Source organism: Lissotriton helveticus, chromosome 9, assembly GCF_964261635.1.
Source record: "Lissotriton helveticus chromosome 9, aLisHel1.1, whole genome shotgun sequence".
Lineage (NCBI taxonomy): Eukaryota > Metazoa > Chordata > Amphibia > Caudata > Salamandridae > Lissotriton > Lissotriton helveticus.
Window position 1 is genome coordinate 1,249,826,324 of NC_136070.1, and position 14,955 is coordinate 1,249,841,278.

The 14,955-nt window shown below is 45.2% G+C and overlaps 1 protein-coding gene across 1 annotated transcript in view; it reads right to left on the reverse strand.

Moving 5' to 3' along the window:
- CELSR3 (cadherin EGF LAG seven-pass G-type receptor 3) overlaps positions 1-14,955 on the reverse strand; it is a 786,585-nt gene that overhangs the window by 162,899 nt on the left and 608,731 nt on the right. The window contains exons 15-16 of the mRNA XM_078661784.1: positions 5,912-6,095; positions 3,953-4,054 (exon numbers count right to left, since the gene is read on the reverse strand). Of these exons, the coding sequence (XP_078517910.1) occupies positions 3,953-4,054; positions 5,912-6,095 (286 nt within the window). The remainder of the gene's footprint in view (positions 1-3,952; positions 4,055-5,911; positions 6,096-14,955) is intronic.

The window sequence follows — 14,955 nt, forward strand, 5'->3', positions numbered from 1 at the left end:
ACTACAGTATGTTTATCGCCACAAGTTCAATACTAATATCTTCAATAACTTTGATAGGGTTAGCGATAGTAACAACAATACTATTACTCTGTCTGTCCGTCTACAAAGGAGAGCATGTAGTAAAGATAAGAAGAAAAGAAAGGTCAACCCATAAAGAAAAGAAGAAAATGAGAGGAAAAGATGAGAGAGTTCTTCATTGGTGGAACTATGGTAGTTGAGTGTTTTAATGATAATTGTCATGAGGATCCAAGTCTCCACTTTTGTAGATGTGCATTTGTTGGTTTAATGCACATTTTAAGCATGTGTCTATTACAAGAGGTTTATGGTGGTGATGGGGAAGGTGGGAAGTTGCAAGGTATGATAGTTCAATGCTCTAACTGGGTTAACAAAGAGGGCCCTGGCCGAAACTCCAAAGGTATATGCCCATCCCCAGGCTTGTCTCCGAATTGGGATTCCGTGGGACGCTGTTGTCCTGAGAAGCTTGGTATTGGTGGAGGTGCCTCCTTGCATTTGCCAAGGCCACTTGAGTGAGGTGGGGGCACCCTGAATTTTGACAATGCTTCAAGATACTTTCTGTATCTGTCGTGCGGTGCGGTGGACATGCTAAAAGTGCACGTATTTGTGACCACATGGGTCGGATCTTCTGGGTTGACCATCCACAAAAATTGAAATCCTGGCTCACCTCTCAGGGTGTTACTCACAAAACAACAGAAGCAAGCTCAAAGGAAAAGGCAGGGTTAGGTGATGTTAGTCAAAAAGCCAAAGATCACAACTCAGAAGGACATCACTTCGTTCTGCATTGCATAAGGCCAAAAGGTGTATTTCCCATCTTGATTCTGGGCGGTCGCACAGAATGAATTTGACAAAGAATGCAAATAAAGAAACATCCTTTACCCTGGTATTAATAATGCAGTTAATATTAATATTCTTCAAAGCACATGGGGTTAAGATGGAAGGAAACATTGGGTTGGAAGTGTATCAGGCAGGGAAGCAGGGGATGAAAAGCCACAAAAAGCAGCCTTTATAAACACAGCATAAGGTGCAAAGAGACAACCTGGATTCCTTACCTGTGCCGCGCACACCTGCATAGTAAGAGAAGAGAGGCAAACAGACAAAATAGGAAAGAGGAAAAGAATGAACACTATTAAGAGTGATGCCAAATGAGTTGCTCCTTAAAATCCTGGGGTCCCTTTTCAACAGTATAATGCTTCTCTGCGCCTTTATCAGCCCAATTGCATCTCTGCTTACTATCAGATGCTCAGCATCCACATGATACAACAACCTCAAGATCTACCAAGACAATTATTGTTGCCCTGGTATTCGACAAACTAGGCTCTCAAACAGCCTCTTGGTAAGTTCCATTAACTTCTTATAAACCTCACACTATTCATCATACCTCAATCTGCCTCCATCCCCGCATTTAGACATCAGGCATGTTGGCTCTTGGAGAACAACATACCATCTACAAATTCCTAATGCTAGATTACACATCCGCGTTTGTTCTCTCTTTCCCTGGACAACACAATTCCCTTAAACCCCATTCCATATCTTGCAATCACAAACCTAGCACCTCGCCACAACCAAATTTCAATGACCACTCTGCATTTATGCACATTTCCCCTTGCGGCAAACATATGTAAGCACACCGGTCTCTGTAGACCACCCAAGCAACCCTGAAACTCTGAATCTTCCAGTTCAACAGTCTCAGCTCCCCCTTCCAACGCCATACAGAGCGATCATGGACATTGACCTTGTCACCCATTGTCCATAAGGTCTTGTCTGTTCCAACTGAGGGTAGGGGGTGTCCGTGCCACCTAGGGGCAAGACCGGAAAATGTGTATCATAGTGTTTTGCAGGTGGTACCATTCATGTGTGAGCAGGGAGATGTGTCTATGCCGCCTTCACATGCATGGGTCAGTAATCTAACCACTTCTGTGTCTTGAAGGAGGCTAATGGTATGAAGGGTTCCTGTCACAAATGCAGGAGGCAGGAAGGTATTGGATACAGGAAAGAGGCTACTAGCTGGGAGTAAGTAGCTATAAATGTAAATTCAACATATATCCAACAGCCTCCTATTCACAAATATGTATAGAATCCATTGCAAGAGAATAGAAGAAAGGGAGGCGGAGAAAGGGTGCAGTGGACCGTTAACTACTTAAGTAAGCAAGTTTCTTACAATTCCTTGGGTGAATTATGCATCACGATGGGGTGATGAACATAGAGCATAGAGCTTGCAGAATGGTTGTTGTGTGGCCCACGTACACCCTGCATATCTAAAAGGGGCCTTAGTTCTAGTGAAATAAGTACAAACATTCAAATAAGGGGTGACCCTTGTCAGATTCAGAAAAGAGATGATTTAGCAAAGGCAGCATTTGAAAGAGCTTGTTTGGGTTCTGTTCTGATAGAAACCAAGAGTGTGCCTGCTACATATAATGTTCAAGAACTCTCCGATGCAGAAAGGGGTTGGTGTGGACAATGACTGGGCAATAGATCAACTCCTTTAGATTCAGTCAATCCCCCCTGAACAAAGGGGGGCAGTTCTGAGTACTGTATGAGTGCAACCGTGAGTTGTCTAGAGTTGCAAAGGGCTTACAGTTCACTTATGGCCCGTGCAGATGTAATGAAAATAAGAAACAGTTTTAATGAAAGCAGGCTACTTCATAACCACCCATTAGTTTGACAGGATTGTGCATTAACCATGCTAAAATATGGTTGATATCCCACTTAGTAACACCACTTATCAGTGATGCAATAGGTAGGTTTATCACTGATGGAATGGGTAAGTCAGATGCTGCTTGAAGGCATTGTTGGAATGGTCCTTTAATTCAGTGGGCGTATTCCTGCATGACCCTAAGCCAGCCCAGCAGTCATTTGACTGCTACCAAGAAGATCTCTGTAGTAGGCTCTAAGCTTGCTCAGGGATGTTTTCAGCTACATGGTACCGTCACTCAGATGTCCCAGAAGAAACCAGCACTGGTTTGTAGCAGCAAGGGTGACTGATTACCCCCAAATGAAGCAAAGATTGCCCCTCTGCTATCTGAGGAAACACAGTAGAATGTACCTTCACCTCAGAGAGTACTTGCTCCTGGCCAGGGAGAAGGGTCCTGGTTTGTATTTGTGTTTACAAGACTAATGGCACCGATGATGTACCCGATACATCCGTTTGAGGGGAACAACCTTCAGTGAAACACGTCATAGTCGATATTTAGTCACCATGACTTTACTGAAGATGTGTTTCTTTGTCCTTAGGTGGTTTGTTTTATTCCTCCGGTTTCTTGTTCTCTGCTGCTGTTCTTAAGAGTGTCCATGACACAACTTCCCAGACTCACCAGATGTATGTTTCCATTCCAAAGAGAAATTGAATCAATGATACACATCTCTTGCACCATTAAAGGAAATTAACAGAATGGACACTGCACTTATAGAGAGGCATTGCTTGCGGCCCCCAATCATCTGTGGTTCGACAAGGCACAGCAGCCTCACAAATACCCCACATGCTCCAGAGACATAACATTTTCCCCTTTATTCACTAAGAAGGCAGCCAGTAGGCCCATTTATCCACCATGCTGTCTGAAATGTAAGCAGAAGCCCTCGTCCACTCCCAAACATGTAAGCACCAATGCAGCATGACATTATGATGCAATAAAATTCTGAATTATTATTCACATACTCAAAAATACCAACACCAAAATGATCTATGACAGAATCATAGAATACTTTGACGTTCAAACAGGGTGCCCCACAAATATCTTAGAGCCTGCCAAAACGACTTTATTGGAAAAGTAAACTAGTGCTATTGGCTGTCTCACTGGGGTAATGATTCAGGGAGCTGTTCCACTCCTGAAGGGCAGAGTGGGATGAAACAGATCAACCACCTTGCAGATATTACTAGGCTCCAGACATCCAGAATGTGTCATTGACTATGCTATTCCGCGTCTTCAAAGGAACTTACCTAAGGAGCCTTTAGGGCAAGGCACAGCTGCAGGAAGACCAAACTTGACTCGCGGCCACCACACGCCAGCTCTCAAAATTTTAGGGCATCCATCGTAGATCACTATGGGGAGAGAAAGCAGATGGGATTAAACCATCAGAAGTTGATAGATTTTTATTAATGTATGGGTCAATGTAAACTGGGTATTGTTCAAGTGGGGTAGCATGGAGTCCTATGTCCGACCGCAAGTGGCATTGGGAAGTGGGTGAGCAGAAATGTGGGCGTCTGGATTGTGTCTGGGCCACTCTTTTGCTTGACAACAACGCGGTGTTTGTGTGATGCTAGATTGAGAATACTGGAAACTAAAACACTCTTGGGCTGAGGACAGGCAAAGTACCCACTCTGTCTTCTTAGCGCAATTCAGTCGAGGACAGAGAAATATTTTGAAGCATGTGAGATAAAACCTGATCTTAAATCTTTTCTGTTGCTGCACTCTCTGCTGTGACAATGTAAGGAACTGTAAGGAGGTGTGTCCATCATGTGCGATGATGGACTCCACACAAATGGACAATCTGTAATATTCTTTTGGTGGCATAAGTGTATAAGGTGAATGAAACAGTAAGTGTTAAATTCACTGCACTTACCATGAGTACAAGCTTTCACAAACTCTACAATAATAAACAAAATCAAAAATGGCAATTCTTTTTACATGTTATGTAAAAGCAATATTATTCCAATAAAGAATTTCTAACTGTACAATGTGAAAGCAGAGGGCAGTCCTATTCTTTGCAACGACACTAAGTTCTTGAAGTGAAACTCATCTCCAATTTGAAGCAAACAGGATGCACAGTGAATGGAAAAAGACCTGGGATGAGCCAAGGGGAGTGGCCACAGTGTGAGAGCACTGCATGAGCTGGAGCTCTTGGTGCTCTCAAGGCTGTGGGATGAGGCCCTCAGTGGGCCTGCTGGCCCTAATGTGCTCTCAATAGTTATAGGGAGAGACACAGCAGACCCTGAGTGCCCGAAAGCCCTATGTTCTGTGAATATACTGCAGGCTTCCTGTATGGGAAGATGGGTCACATAGGATGCAAAGTGGGGAAGTGGAAGAGATATTACAGAGGAGGAAGGAAAGAGGGCAATGTGGAAGATGGGCCTCAGAGGAGGAATGGAAACACAGAGCGGAAGCAGGAGAGGGGCACCGAGGGGGAATGGAAGTATAGAGGAATGGAAGCATGGAGGGGAAGCAGGAGAGGGGCACGGAGAGGAATGGAGGTACAGAGGGGAAGCAGGAGGAGGAATGGAAGTACAGAGGGGAAGCAGGAGGAGGAATGGAAGTACAACTTGGAACAGATGGAGGTGAACACAAAGGAGGCATGGAAGCAAACTCTGGTTCTTGCACCAGAGGGGCACAAAGGAGGAAGAGAAGTAATGTTTTTAAGTATCAGAGGAAGGAACAGGGAAAAGGGAAAGTAAAAGTTCACAAAGATGAAGAAGGAAAAGAAGGAACAGATGTCAAGATCCGGAGATGGAAGGGTAGTAAAGGATACAAAACTATTGCACAGTTGCTTGCACAGAGGAGAATGGAAGTAAAGGCTGTGAGAGAGGGCACCGGACAATGTATAGCAGTAAAGATGATGAAAGCAGAAGAGGAACATAGGAGGAACTGACATACAAGTGGGGAATGTGACAAGAGGGAGCAATGAAGACAAGGGAAATGATGGGGAAAGACAGAGAGACGCAACAAGGATGAATCATGGAAGTAAAGTTTAGGAGCATGGTAGGAAAAGGATGTAGAAAAAGAGTTTAGGTTTTGGTGTAATTCTAATAAATGCTCTTGCCATATTTATACTGAACTCTTCACTCTGAATCAGGGGAGACAGCACCTGTATTAAACATAAAATATATATTTCCTACCATGTGATTGATACCAGAACCAACCCGGCTTTGCCCCTTTTTTCTTTTCCCATCCTCTGAACTCACCTTCACACCCGCTAGGGGTCACCTCTGCAAAAGGACTGTCACAGCTGTTGCATTGTCGACCAATGACACCTGGCCTGCACTGACACTGGCCGGTCTCTTGATCACATGACCGGGATGATGAGCCAATCGGATAGCAGTCACATGGTAGACACATATCGCTCCCCTTGGGGTGGTAATGAAACTCCTGGGTCAAGAAAGGGATAAGAAAATGGTGTTTGAAATAGGAACAACATGCATCTCTTTATCTATTAGGGGCCTAGACTGGCTCAACAATCAAAATACAAATAAAAATATATATCAAGTATTAGGACAGTTATTACTGTAAGTAAGGACAAGGGCTCATTTAGATGTTGGCAGGACAGGTGCCACAAACCTGGGCAGGGCTAGTTTGGCCAGGTCACCATACATAACATTTGACAAAGGGTTTGCATTTTTTCTCCCCTCAAGTCAACTGGTTCCTGCCTCTGTAGTGGAAGCTGTTTTAGTGAGAAAAGAACAGTGGGGGAGTTCTGTCATGTCATGTAGTCAAGATGATTATATCAAGAAAGAAGAATGAGGAACAGGAGCTGACTATGGTCCAGTGCCCCTGCGCCACTATCAAGTCATCAAACCAAAAAAGAGAATCACTGTTCCGACGGTGTGGGTGCTGAAAAGTCACCCTTTCACCGAGGAGAGAGGAAAGAGGAGAGAGGAAAGCGTGTGAGGATAGACCTAGGTCCAGGACCCACTTTGCAGGGGGGAGAACAAGTCTTGTCTCATGTTGCCCTCACACACCCCGAAGGATGTCATGCTTCATCATTGGGTGTTTGCTCCTCGTCGGGCCAGCGCTGCAATGCCCTACGGGTCCCATGAAGGGTCACTTTAGCGGAGATCTTCTTAGAGAACAGCCGGTAGATGAGTGCGGGTGTGTGGAGTGGGTCCTATGTGCACAGTGAGGTGTGTGTGTGAACGATAAAAATGGCTAAAGGATACCAAAGGGAAAATATCTTTTATTGTGGCGGTCCCTTTGCCATACTAAATAACCAAAAGGTTGTGTGTTACGCCTATAGGCAAAAATGTACCCCATGTAACTAAAAGGGTCAGGTCGACATGTTTCGCGCCTATTTTCCTCTATTAACCCTCCTCCCCACCCCCAAAGAGTGTTCAAACCAAGGACAATGGAGTCGTTCTACTGTTGTAGAGCTGCTTGACTGACCAGGGAGGGTGGGAGCAGCCCTGAGCATTAGGACAAAGAGCGGGATGAGATGGCTGAAGGCTTGTGCGATCACCTGAAAAGGTGAGATTCCCAAAAGTGATAGGACTTTGAAAGATCATCTCACCGTGACCTGACAGAGGGACATCTGAATATCCAAAAGGTCAAGGACATGTAGGAGGCATTTATGGACAGCATCACTCAGCTTCACTGTCCTATTACCCACTCTCTGCCAGCACACACTGGAGTAAAATCACTTAAATTGTGCACAAATGGTGATGATGAAGCCTACAGGTCCTAGACTTGTTACCACAAGGAATCATACCTAGGACAAAGATGTTCCTCAGACTGTGGTGGTCGACCTCATGATATCTCATGCAACTGGCCAAACTTCAGTGCCTCTGGAAGACGTTACACTTCCTGAACTGGTAGACAGAACGAGATCCGGGCTGAATGTGGCATTACACACTGAACTTTAAAAAAGACTCCTCTCAATCACTGGTCTAGAAAATCCAGGCCTTGTCTGTGGCACTCTAGGAGGGGGAGATCTTCACTTCTCCCTTCAACAAGATGCAGCTCCATACTAATTTCTTCTCCGATACTTACATAGAGAGACTTCAAGCACCAGCCATTGCGGAATGCCAAACCAGGGAGATATGGTGATTTTACTATTGATGTCAAGTGGGTTTTCAACCTTCACATGCAGTGCAAGAGGTGAAAACTAAGGGTAAAATGTATAAGATTAAAAAAAAGCAGCAGAGTAAATTTGGTGGCCACATCCAAAGGAGTTAACAGCTCTTTTGAATGGTGGCAGAGGTGGTTACAGAGGGAGGTAAGAATGCCCGGGGAGGATACGTTTGTTGAGACATTTTATAACAGAACTGGATGCCTCACATGTAGTAAGCATTAAAAATGCATAAAAGAAGTTAAGACAGTTATGCTTACATTTTGGAAGGTAGCAGTGGGGCATATGAATGAATATGAATGAAAATCTAAAGAGACAATGAAAAAAGAGACTCAATTAAGATGTGTGTTCACTTATGGGATGTTAAAAAGTCACTCCCTAACATTAGGGAAACAATCTCCCTCCTTTTTACAGAGAGTGCACATCCTGGGCACTTTAGACATTTGTTTGATATGTTAGCAGGTATTTTTATAACCAATTTTTCAACTATATAAGCCATTTATTACACATGAGGAGGCTTTATGGTCTAACAGAATGCCATTTTGGTTTGCTCCTGAAGCTTCATTATGTAAAATGATTGTGCAGGTTGCCTCCAAGGAAGTAAAAGGAATGGCTCACTTATGTGTATGGTATGTCACATTACTGGGCTTCTGTGTCAGGCAGCTTTTGGAGTTAACTTGACTTCTTGCTACTTAGTACAGACTTGGGGTGTGATTCTTCCAGTAGAGGATGTTCACTGGGCAATTTCATTCCCGAACAATATTTGGAGTGTGTGTGTGTGTGTGGGGGGGGGCTGTGTGTGTGTGGTTTGCGGTTTACCTTTGTAGCAGTGTTCCGTAGCAGGGGGCCTTGTGACCTGCCTTTCGAGTGTGTAGTGTGTAATCTCTGCATGGTGTTCTGTACTGTATGTTGAGTCTTATATAATGAAAAACAGGTAGAACATGAGAGAATATTCAGGAAAATTACTTCAATATTACTTCAATTGATGTATATTAAGGGGATACCACACTAACATGTTTATGTATTGAAATATCACTCTGGAAAAGAATAAAAGAGCACATGCTTGAGGCAATAACGTGAGCACCCCTCATTATGATTAGAAAAACAAATATCTCCTTGTATCAACAAAATGAGGAAGCCAGGAAAAAGAGCTCTAAGTTGTAACCACCTAAGTGGAAGGAAACTTTTTTTTAAAAGCCACTGGACAGGCACCTAAGTGACAGACAACCTATCATTATCACAACCGAGCTGTAAAGATTTGAAGCGTGCTTAAACAATGATGTGGTGATACAAATGTTGGATAATTGCTCGTCAGTCGGTATGCCCAAGAGATGGTGGGTAGGATGGTGCGCACGTGTTTTTGCGCTGAGAGAGAAAGAGCGAGGGATACAGAATCATGGTGGGATCCACAATTTCAACAGATAAAGGAATGAGTACTACGAGTTCACAGGTGGAGAGATGTGTTCAAGGGACTTTGAAGGCCCGTGAACTCCTCGCCGCAAGACACCCCTCTGGAAGAGATTCAGATTAGAGACCTTCAGTGCCAGTGAAAAAATGTTGGAGATCTGGCAATCCTCAAGCTAGAGGCTTGATGCAGAACAAAGAGTAAGTACAGTCAGTGGCATGGACACCTCAGCATCCTGAAAACAGACATGCAATTAATGGAATACGTATTTTTGTGACAAGGCAGGGCGAAGACTAGTATTAGTGTAATAGCATCTTATAATTGACGTGATCATATAAAAGTATGTTTAATGATTTTTATGAAGACAATTTTAGTGTATAATAATGCACGCACAACAGTTGCTTATATATAATAACATTAATCTATGAATGAACGAAAGAATATATGTAGAGAATTACAAAAGTCTATGACGGCAGCGATTTAAGTACTTGTAATACCGTACCTGACGCATCAGGAATGATGCTGGTGCTCAAGTGGTGAGCCAGTGTAAGTTATTCTGGGCAGCCTTTAAAGCAGCATTGGGTTGCTTGCAAGCCAGAAGTTGCTTGTCTCAGGGGTTTGTTCTCAAGTGTATGCTGCTGTAGGACAGAGGTCGGTGTGAGTGTCAATGTGCCACAGATTGTAGAGTAAGCCAGAGAAAGCTGAAGTTACTCTCATGTCTTAAAACATAATGTTGGTGTAAGGTGAAGCGTATGTAGGGCAGTTTGAATTAAGGGGCTGAAGAGACAGGAGTGAAGCAGAGAAAGGGTAGCGGCCAGGAACCAGTGCTTGATTCGGGAACTCTGACAGAAGTCTTGGTACAATTACTTCTCCTGAGAGAGATCCCAGGCTTTGACATCTCAGGTATGTTTCAGTGAACCAATCTCCCTTGCTCAGCAGGATGAGAGGGAGACTCTGCGATGAATTGGCAGGACACGCCCCTTTAAATGCCATCGAGGTGTTGGAGTAATTCCCATGTGTGCCTGTGGTGATAGGAGAGGGCCATGCGTGTAAAGGAAACAAGATCAGGGATTCCCCACCCCCCCTAGAGAAATGTGTTTGTAGATTCTCCTAGAAATTCACCACAGTCACAGGGAAACAAGGTACATACAGATTCAATGAATATAAAGCCTCTAACCGATAAGATCTGCCGAAGATTGTGGTTTAACCTGGTCTTCTTGTGGTCAAGTGATGTCTGAGAACTGTTGCATGTTATACCCAACGAGGCGCTCATGGAAAGGAAGACAAAGAGAGCTGTAGATACAGTGGGGGCCCGTGGAGTCTGCCATCTGCAAGTTTAGTTGCCTCTTAAAAGGTAAATCATTTAAATATTTTAGCCCCATGCTTACACCACCAGGGAGTTTCCACAGAGTTTTTGATGAGCTCATTGTCTGCCTCTCTGCTGAGATAGTGAGAATCAGCTCCTGTGATTTGCAGAGTGCATAGGGTTTGCGATTCTAAGGTAAAATACTGGCTGTCCCAGCATAGCGCATAGTTCACTATAAAGCGCAGAGGTGAGGGGCGAACCCTAATATTAAAGTGGATCAGGATTGATGGAACTCAATGCGCATGCTAGAGGCTGCTGCTCTGTTTTCAAACTGTAAACTACTCCACAAACAAGTGTATGTGAATTACTGTGGCTATACCACTATATCCAACATAACAAAGAAAAAGCTGCACACCTATTTGATATAAATCTATATTTGGGAGAATAAGCATCAGCCTTCTCCTTTAAACCAACAACGCTGTCTTTGCCAAAATGAACTGTGCTTTGCACAGTGTTGTGCTTCCTGTAGACCATCTGGCAGGCCCTCTTATGAAATAATGAATCGCCCAAGGCAGGTCTGACGGACAATCAGAAGGCACCAACCCCTGCCAGCAAGTTCCTATCCAGCAATGGCCTGGTAATAAAGACAGGGCCTGTGTGAAGGCACACGAGTGCTTACTATTCAGCACACAAACATTTCTGAATGAATTAAGCAGCTCGGTGTCTGGTGCTGTTTAGTCAACAATGCTTTTAGTGAACAGTCCAGCTCGGAGTCTGGTGCTGTTAGTTAATGATGCATCTTAGTAAATGGAACTGCTGTGCTCAGCGAACAGTGAAACTTAGTGAACAAAGATAATCCGTGGGTAATGCAGCTTATTTTTCCATCAACAGAATGAACAATGCTGCTCATCGCCTGTTGCTGGTCAGCGACTGGTGCTGCTCATTGCCTGTTGCTGGTCAGCGACTGGTGCTGCTCATCACCTGTTGCTGATCAACGTCTGGTGCTGCTCATTGCCTGTTGCTGGTCAGCGTCTGGTGCTGCTCATCGCCTGTTGCTGGTCAACGTCTGGTGCTGCTCATTGCCTGTTGCTGGTCGACGTCTGGTGCTGCTCAATGCCTGTTGCTGGTCAGCGTCTGGTGCAGCTCATTGCCTGTTGCTGGTCAGCTTCTGGTGCTGCTCTTTGCCTGGTGCTGGTCAGCATCTGGTGCTGATCATCACCTGTTGCTGCCCAGTGTCTGGTGCTGTTCATTGCCTGTTGCTGGTCAGCGTCTGGAGCTGTTCATTGCCTGTTGCTGGTCAGCGTCTGGTGCTGCTCATCGCCTGTTGCTGGTCAGCGTCTGGTGCTGATCATCGCCTGTTGCTGGTCAGCGTCTGGTGCTGATCATCGGCTGTTGCTGGCCAGCGTCTGGTGCTGATCATAGCCTGTTGCTGGTCAGTGTCTGGTGCTGATCATCGCCTGTTGCTGATCAGTGTCTGGTGCAGCTCATCGCCCTTTGCTGGTCAGCGTCTGGTGCTGCTCATCGCCTGTTCTTGGTCAGCGTCAGGTGCTACTCATCGCTGTTTATGGTCAGTGCCTGGTGCTGATTTTTGCCTGTTGCTGGTCAGCATCTGGTGCTGCTCATGGCATGTTGCTGGTCAGAGTCTGGTGCTGATCATCGCCTGTTGCTGGTCAGCGTCTGGTGCTGATCATCGCCTGTTGCTGGTCAGCGTATGGTGCTGATCATCGCCTGTTGCCGGTCAGCGTCTGGTGCTGATCATCGCCTGTTGCTGGTCAGCGTCTGGTGCTGATCATCGCCCGTTGCTGGCCAGCTTCGGGTGCTGATCATCGCCTGTTGCTGGTCAGCATCTGGTGCTGCTCATTGCCTGTTGTTGGCCAGCGTCTGGTGCTGATCATTGCCTGTTGCTGGTCAGCGTCTGGTGCTGATCATCGCCTGTTGCTGGCCAGCGTCTGGTGCGGCTCTGCTTCAAATTCTTCTCAGCTTTGGATGCTGCTCATTGTCTGTAAGTCTGCTCAACAACATAGGCTGTCTAGCTTCTGTGGCAGTTGGGAACCCAAAATCAGGGCAATGCTCAGGATTATCCACTGCTCTGCAGACATGCCCAAGGATTTGAGGGTTTCTGCCAGGTACTGTTTCCACCATGCAGATCTTCAGGGCCACCAGATGGAACTGGGACATCAATATGGTAGTGCTTCACCTACCATTCTAATGTCTGCCACTATCTCACCATTATCCCAGCTCAACCCCACATGTAATGAAGTGTAATTACCAGCCTCGGCTATTAAGTGATGGCAAGTTTTAGGCCTGTGCGGGTTGGCGGCTGTTACCAGATCCGGTGCCTTCTGTAGGTTCCAGTTCCAATAAAGACAGCGCACAAGGTTTAGGACCTGCGACAGTGAGCTGTTTGTGACCTGTAGTCCACAGGTTCCAATAACAGCAAGATAACTTAATGCGTCAATGTAACTGTTGTTCAATTGTGTGTATTCCACTTCAAGATGTTTTAAATTTGAAGTTAGTTCCTTGAAATAACATAAACCCAAGTCTAAGTAGCAGCAAAGCCTTTGCAAAGAACATTTCTTTGTCAAGAGGGACACATCATGTTTATGGTGGGCCCAGGTACATAACTATATTGTGTGCTCGGGGTAAAAGGTGGAGGGTCTGTGGAGTCGAGTCAGACCTAGAAATCTTGCAGGACCAAAGGGGCTAAATGCTGGGCTTGACTGTCAAGGCCGTAGTGCTTTGTGAATGTGTGAACTGATGCTCACCTTATGGACTAACAGATGTCAAGGATAGACACGCCACATGCCAATGCATGGTCTCAGCCTCAGCCCTGGGGTAGCCTTCCGGAAGCTGCTTTTTGGCCAATGCATGGCAGATCCTAATGAAGAGGTCTAGCCACCTCAACAGAGTGCAAGTCCTGCACTTCCTTTCCATGTTTGCCCCAGAGAACCCCACAAAAAGCTGGTGAACCTCTTGTTGGTCTTTGGTGCGCTCGATGTAAACGCTTAGTGCTCTTATGGGGTCCAGTTGATGGAGTACAGAGAGTAGTGAGGTCAAAACAGCTTCAAATATTATGTGAGCCAAGCTTCAGTGTCTCTGGTGCTTCGGATACCAAACATAGAGGTGGGCTCCCACCCAACTACTCCTGCTGTCCAAACTCCCTCGTCTTTGGGCCTATCAGTAACCAAAAGTGAAAGTCTGTTCCATTCCTCTTCTCTTGCTGAGACTTCAGTGGGAGAGGAAAACCAACTCTGGATGAAAAATGAAACCCAAAGACTACAGGGAATATTTTTATTGTGTTATGACCTTTCACATTATAACATATTTTTTTATCACAAACCATCCTGGCAGACTCAGATCTATATTCTGTATATAATCAGTGGCGGCCGCCACAAACAAAGGGTGGTGAGGAGGGTGGAGGGAACGCGCAAGGGGTAGCGTCGTGGGGGAGGGGTGATTACTAATAAAATATTCGTTAAAAAAGAACTTACCTGAAGCGGATGGCCGCTTCGCCTCCTGTGTCGCGCTTCTTCTTCTTTTCTCGGCAGCCTCTGTGACAGACTTCCATCCAATCCCCGCTCTGCTCTCCTAGGGATTTGCCTGAGCGGGCTGAAAAGACGCTCCGCTCAGGGAGTCTGTGGAGTTTCTCCAGCCTGGCTGTTCAATGCTGCCGGGCTGGAGAAACATAAGTGCGCATGTTCGTTTTGGTGGGCCTGCCTGTGGTGCGCACATAGCACTCCTCTTCCCCCTCACATGCCTCAGCTCCGCCCCTCCCGACAGTGCTGGCTCACAGCCGGCAGTTAAAAATAAAATGCTGCTACAATATTGTTTTATTTATTTTTTGTTGGCTCTCAGCCAAGCAGTGGGGCGACGCTCCTCCACCATTGCGGAGGAGCAGCGGCTGTATATAATTAAATGGTGCAAAATCGAGCATAAACATCATGAGGCAAAACACCATGGGATTCAAAATGTAAACTGTAAATTGCATGGGAAAAAGTTACTTATTAAGGGTTCAAGTTTCATCATTCATATTCCATATTCATACTTGGTTACATAGAGAAATCTGTTGGTGCGTAAAGATAAGGATCTAGTCCTAGTTCTTAAATGTACAAGTTGTATAATGAATATTCCACATTTTTGATTAGTTACATAAATAAATCTGTTTGTACGTAGAAACAAGAACTCAGCCTCAGATATATTCTGTCCCACTACAAGGATTTGAGATGCACTGCACCGCGAGAAAGCTTAACTTGCTCAAATACTCCAGCTCACCCCCGTCTTCTTGCAGCACAATTTAAGAATGGGGGAAAGTGTTGTGTGTCTGTATGGGTCACCCCAACTCTCTCAAAAAAGGAATATTATTAAGATTAAAAGAAGCAATCTCACTCAGTCATGTTTGAAGACAGGGGTTAAGTCAACTCATAGAATTTTAACTAAAGCACAACATTTTTCATTC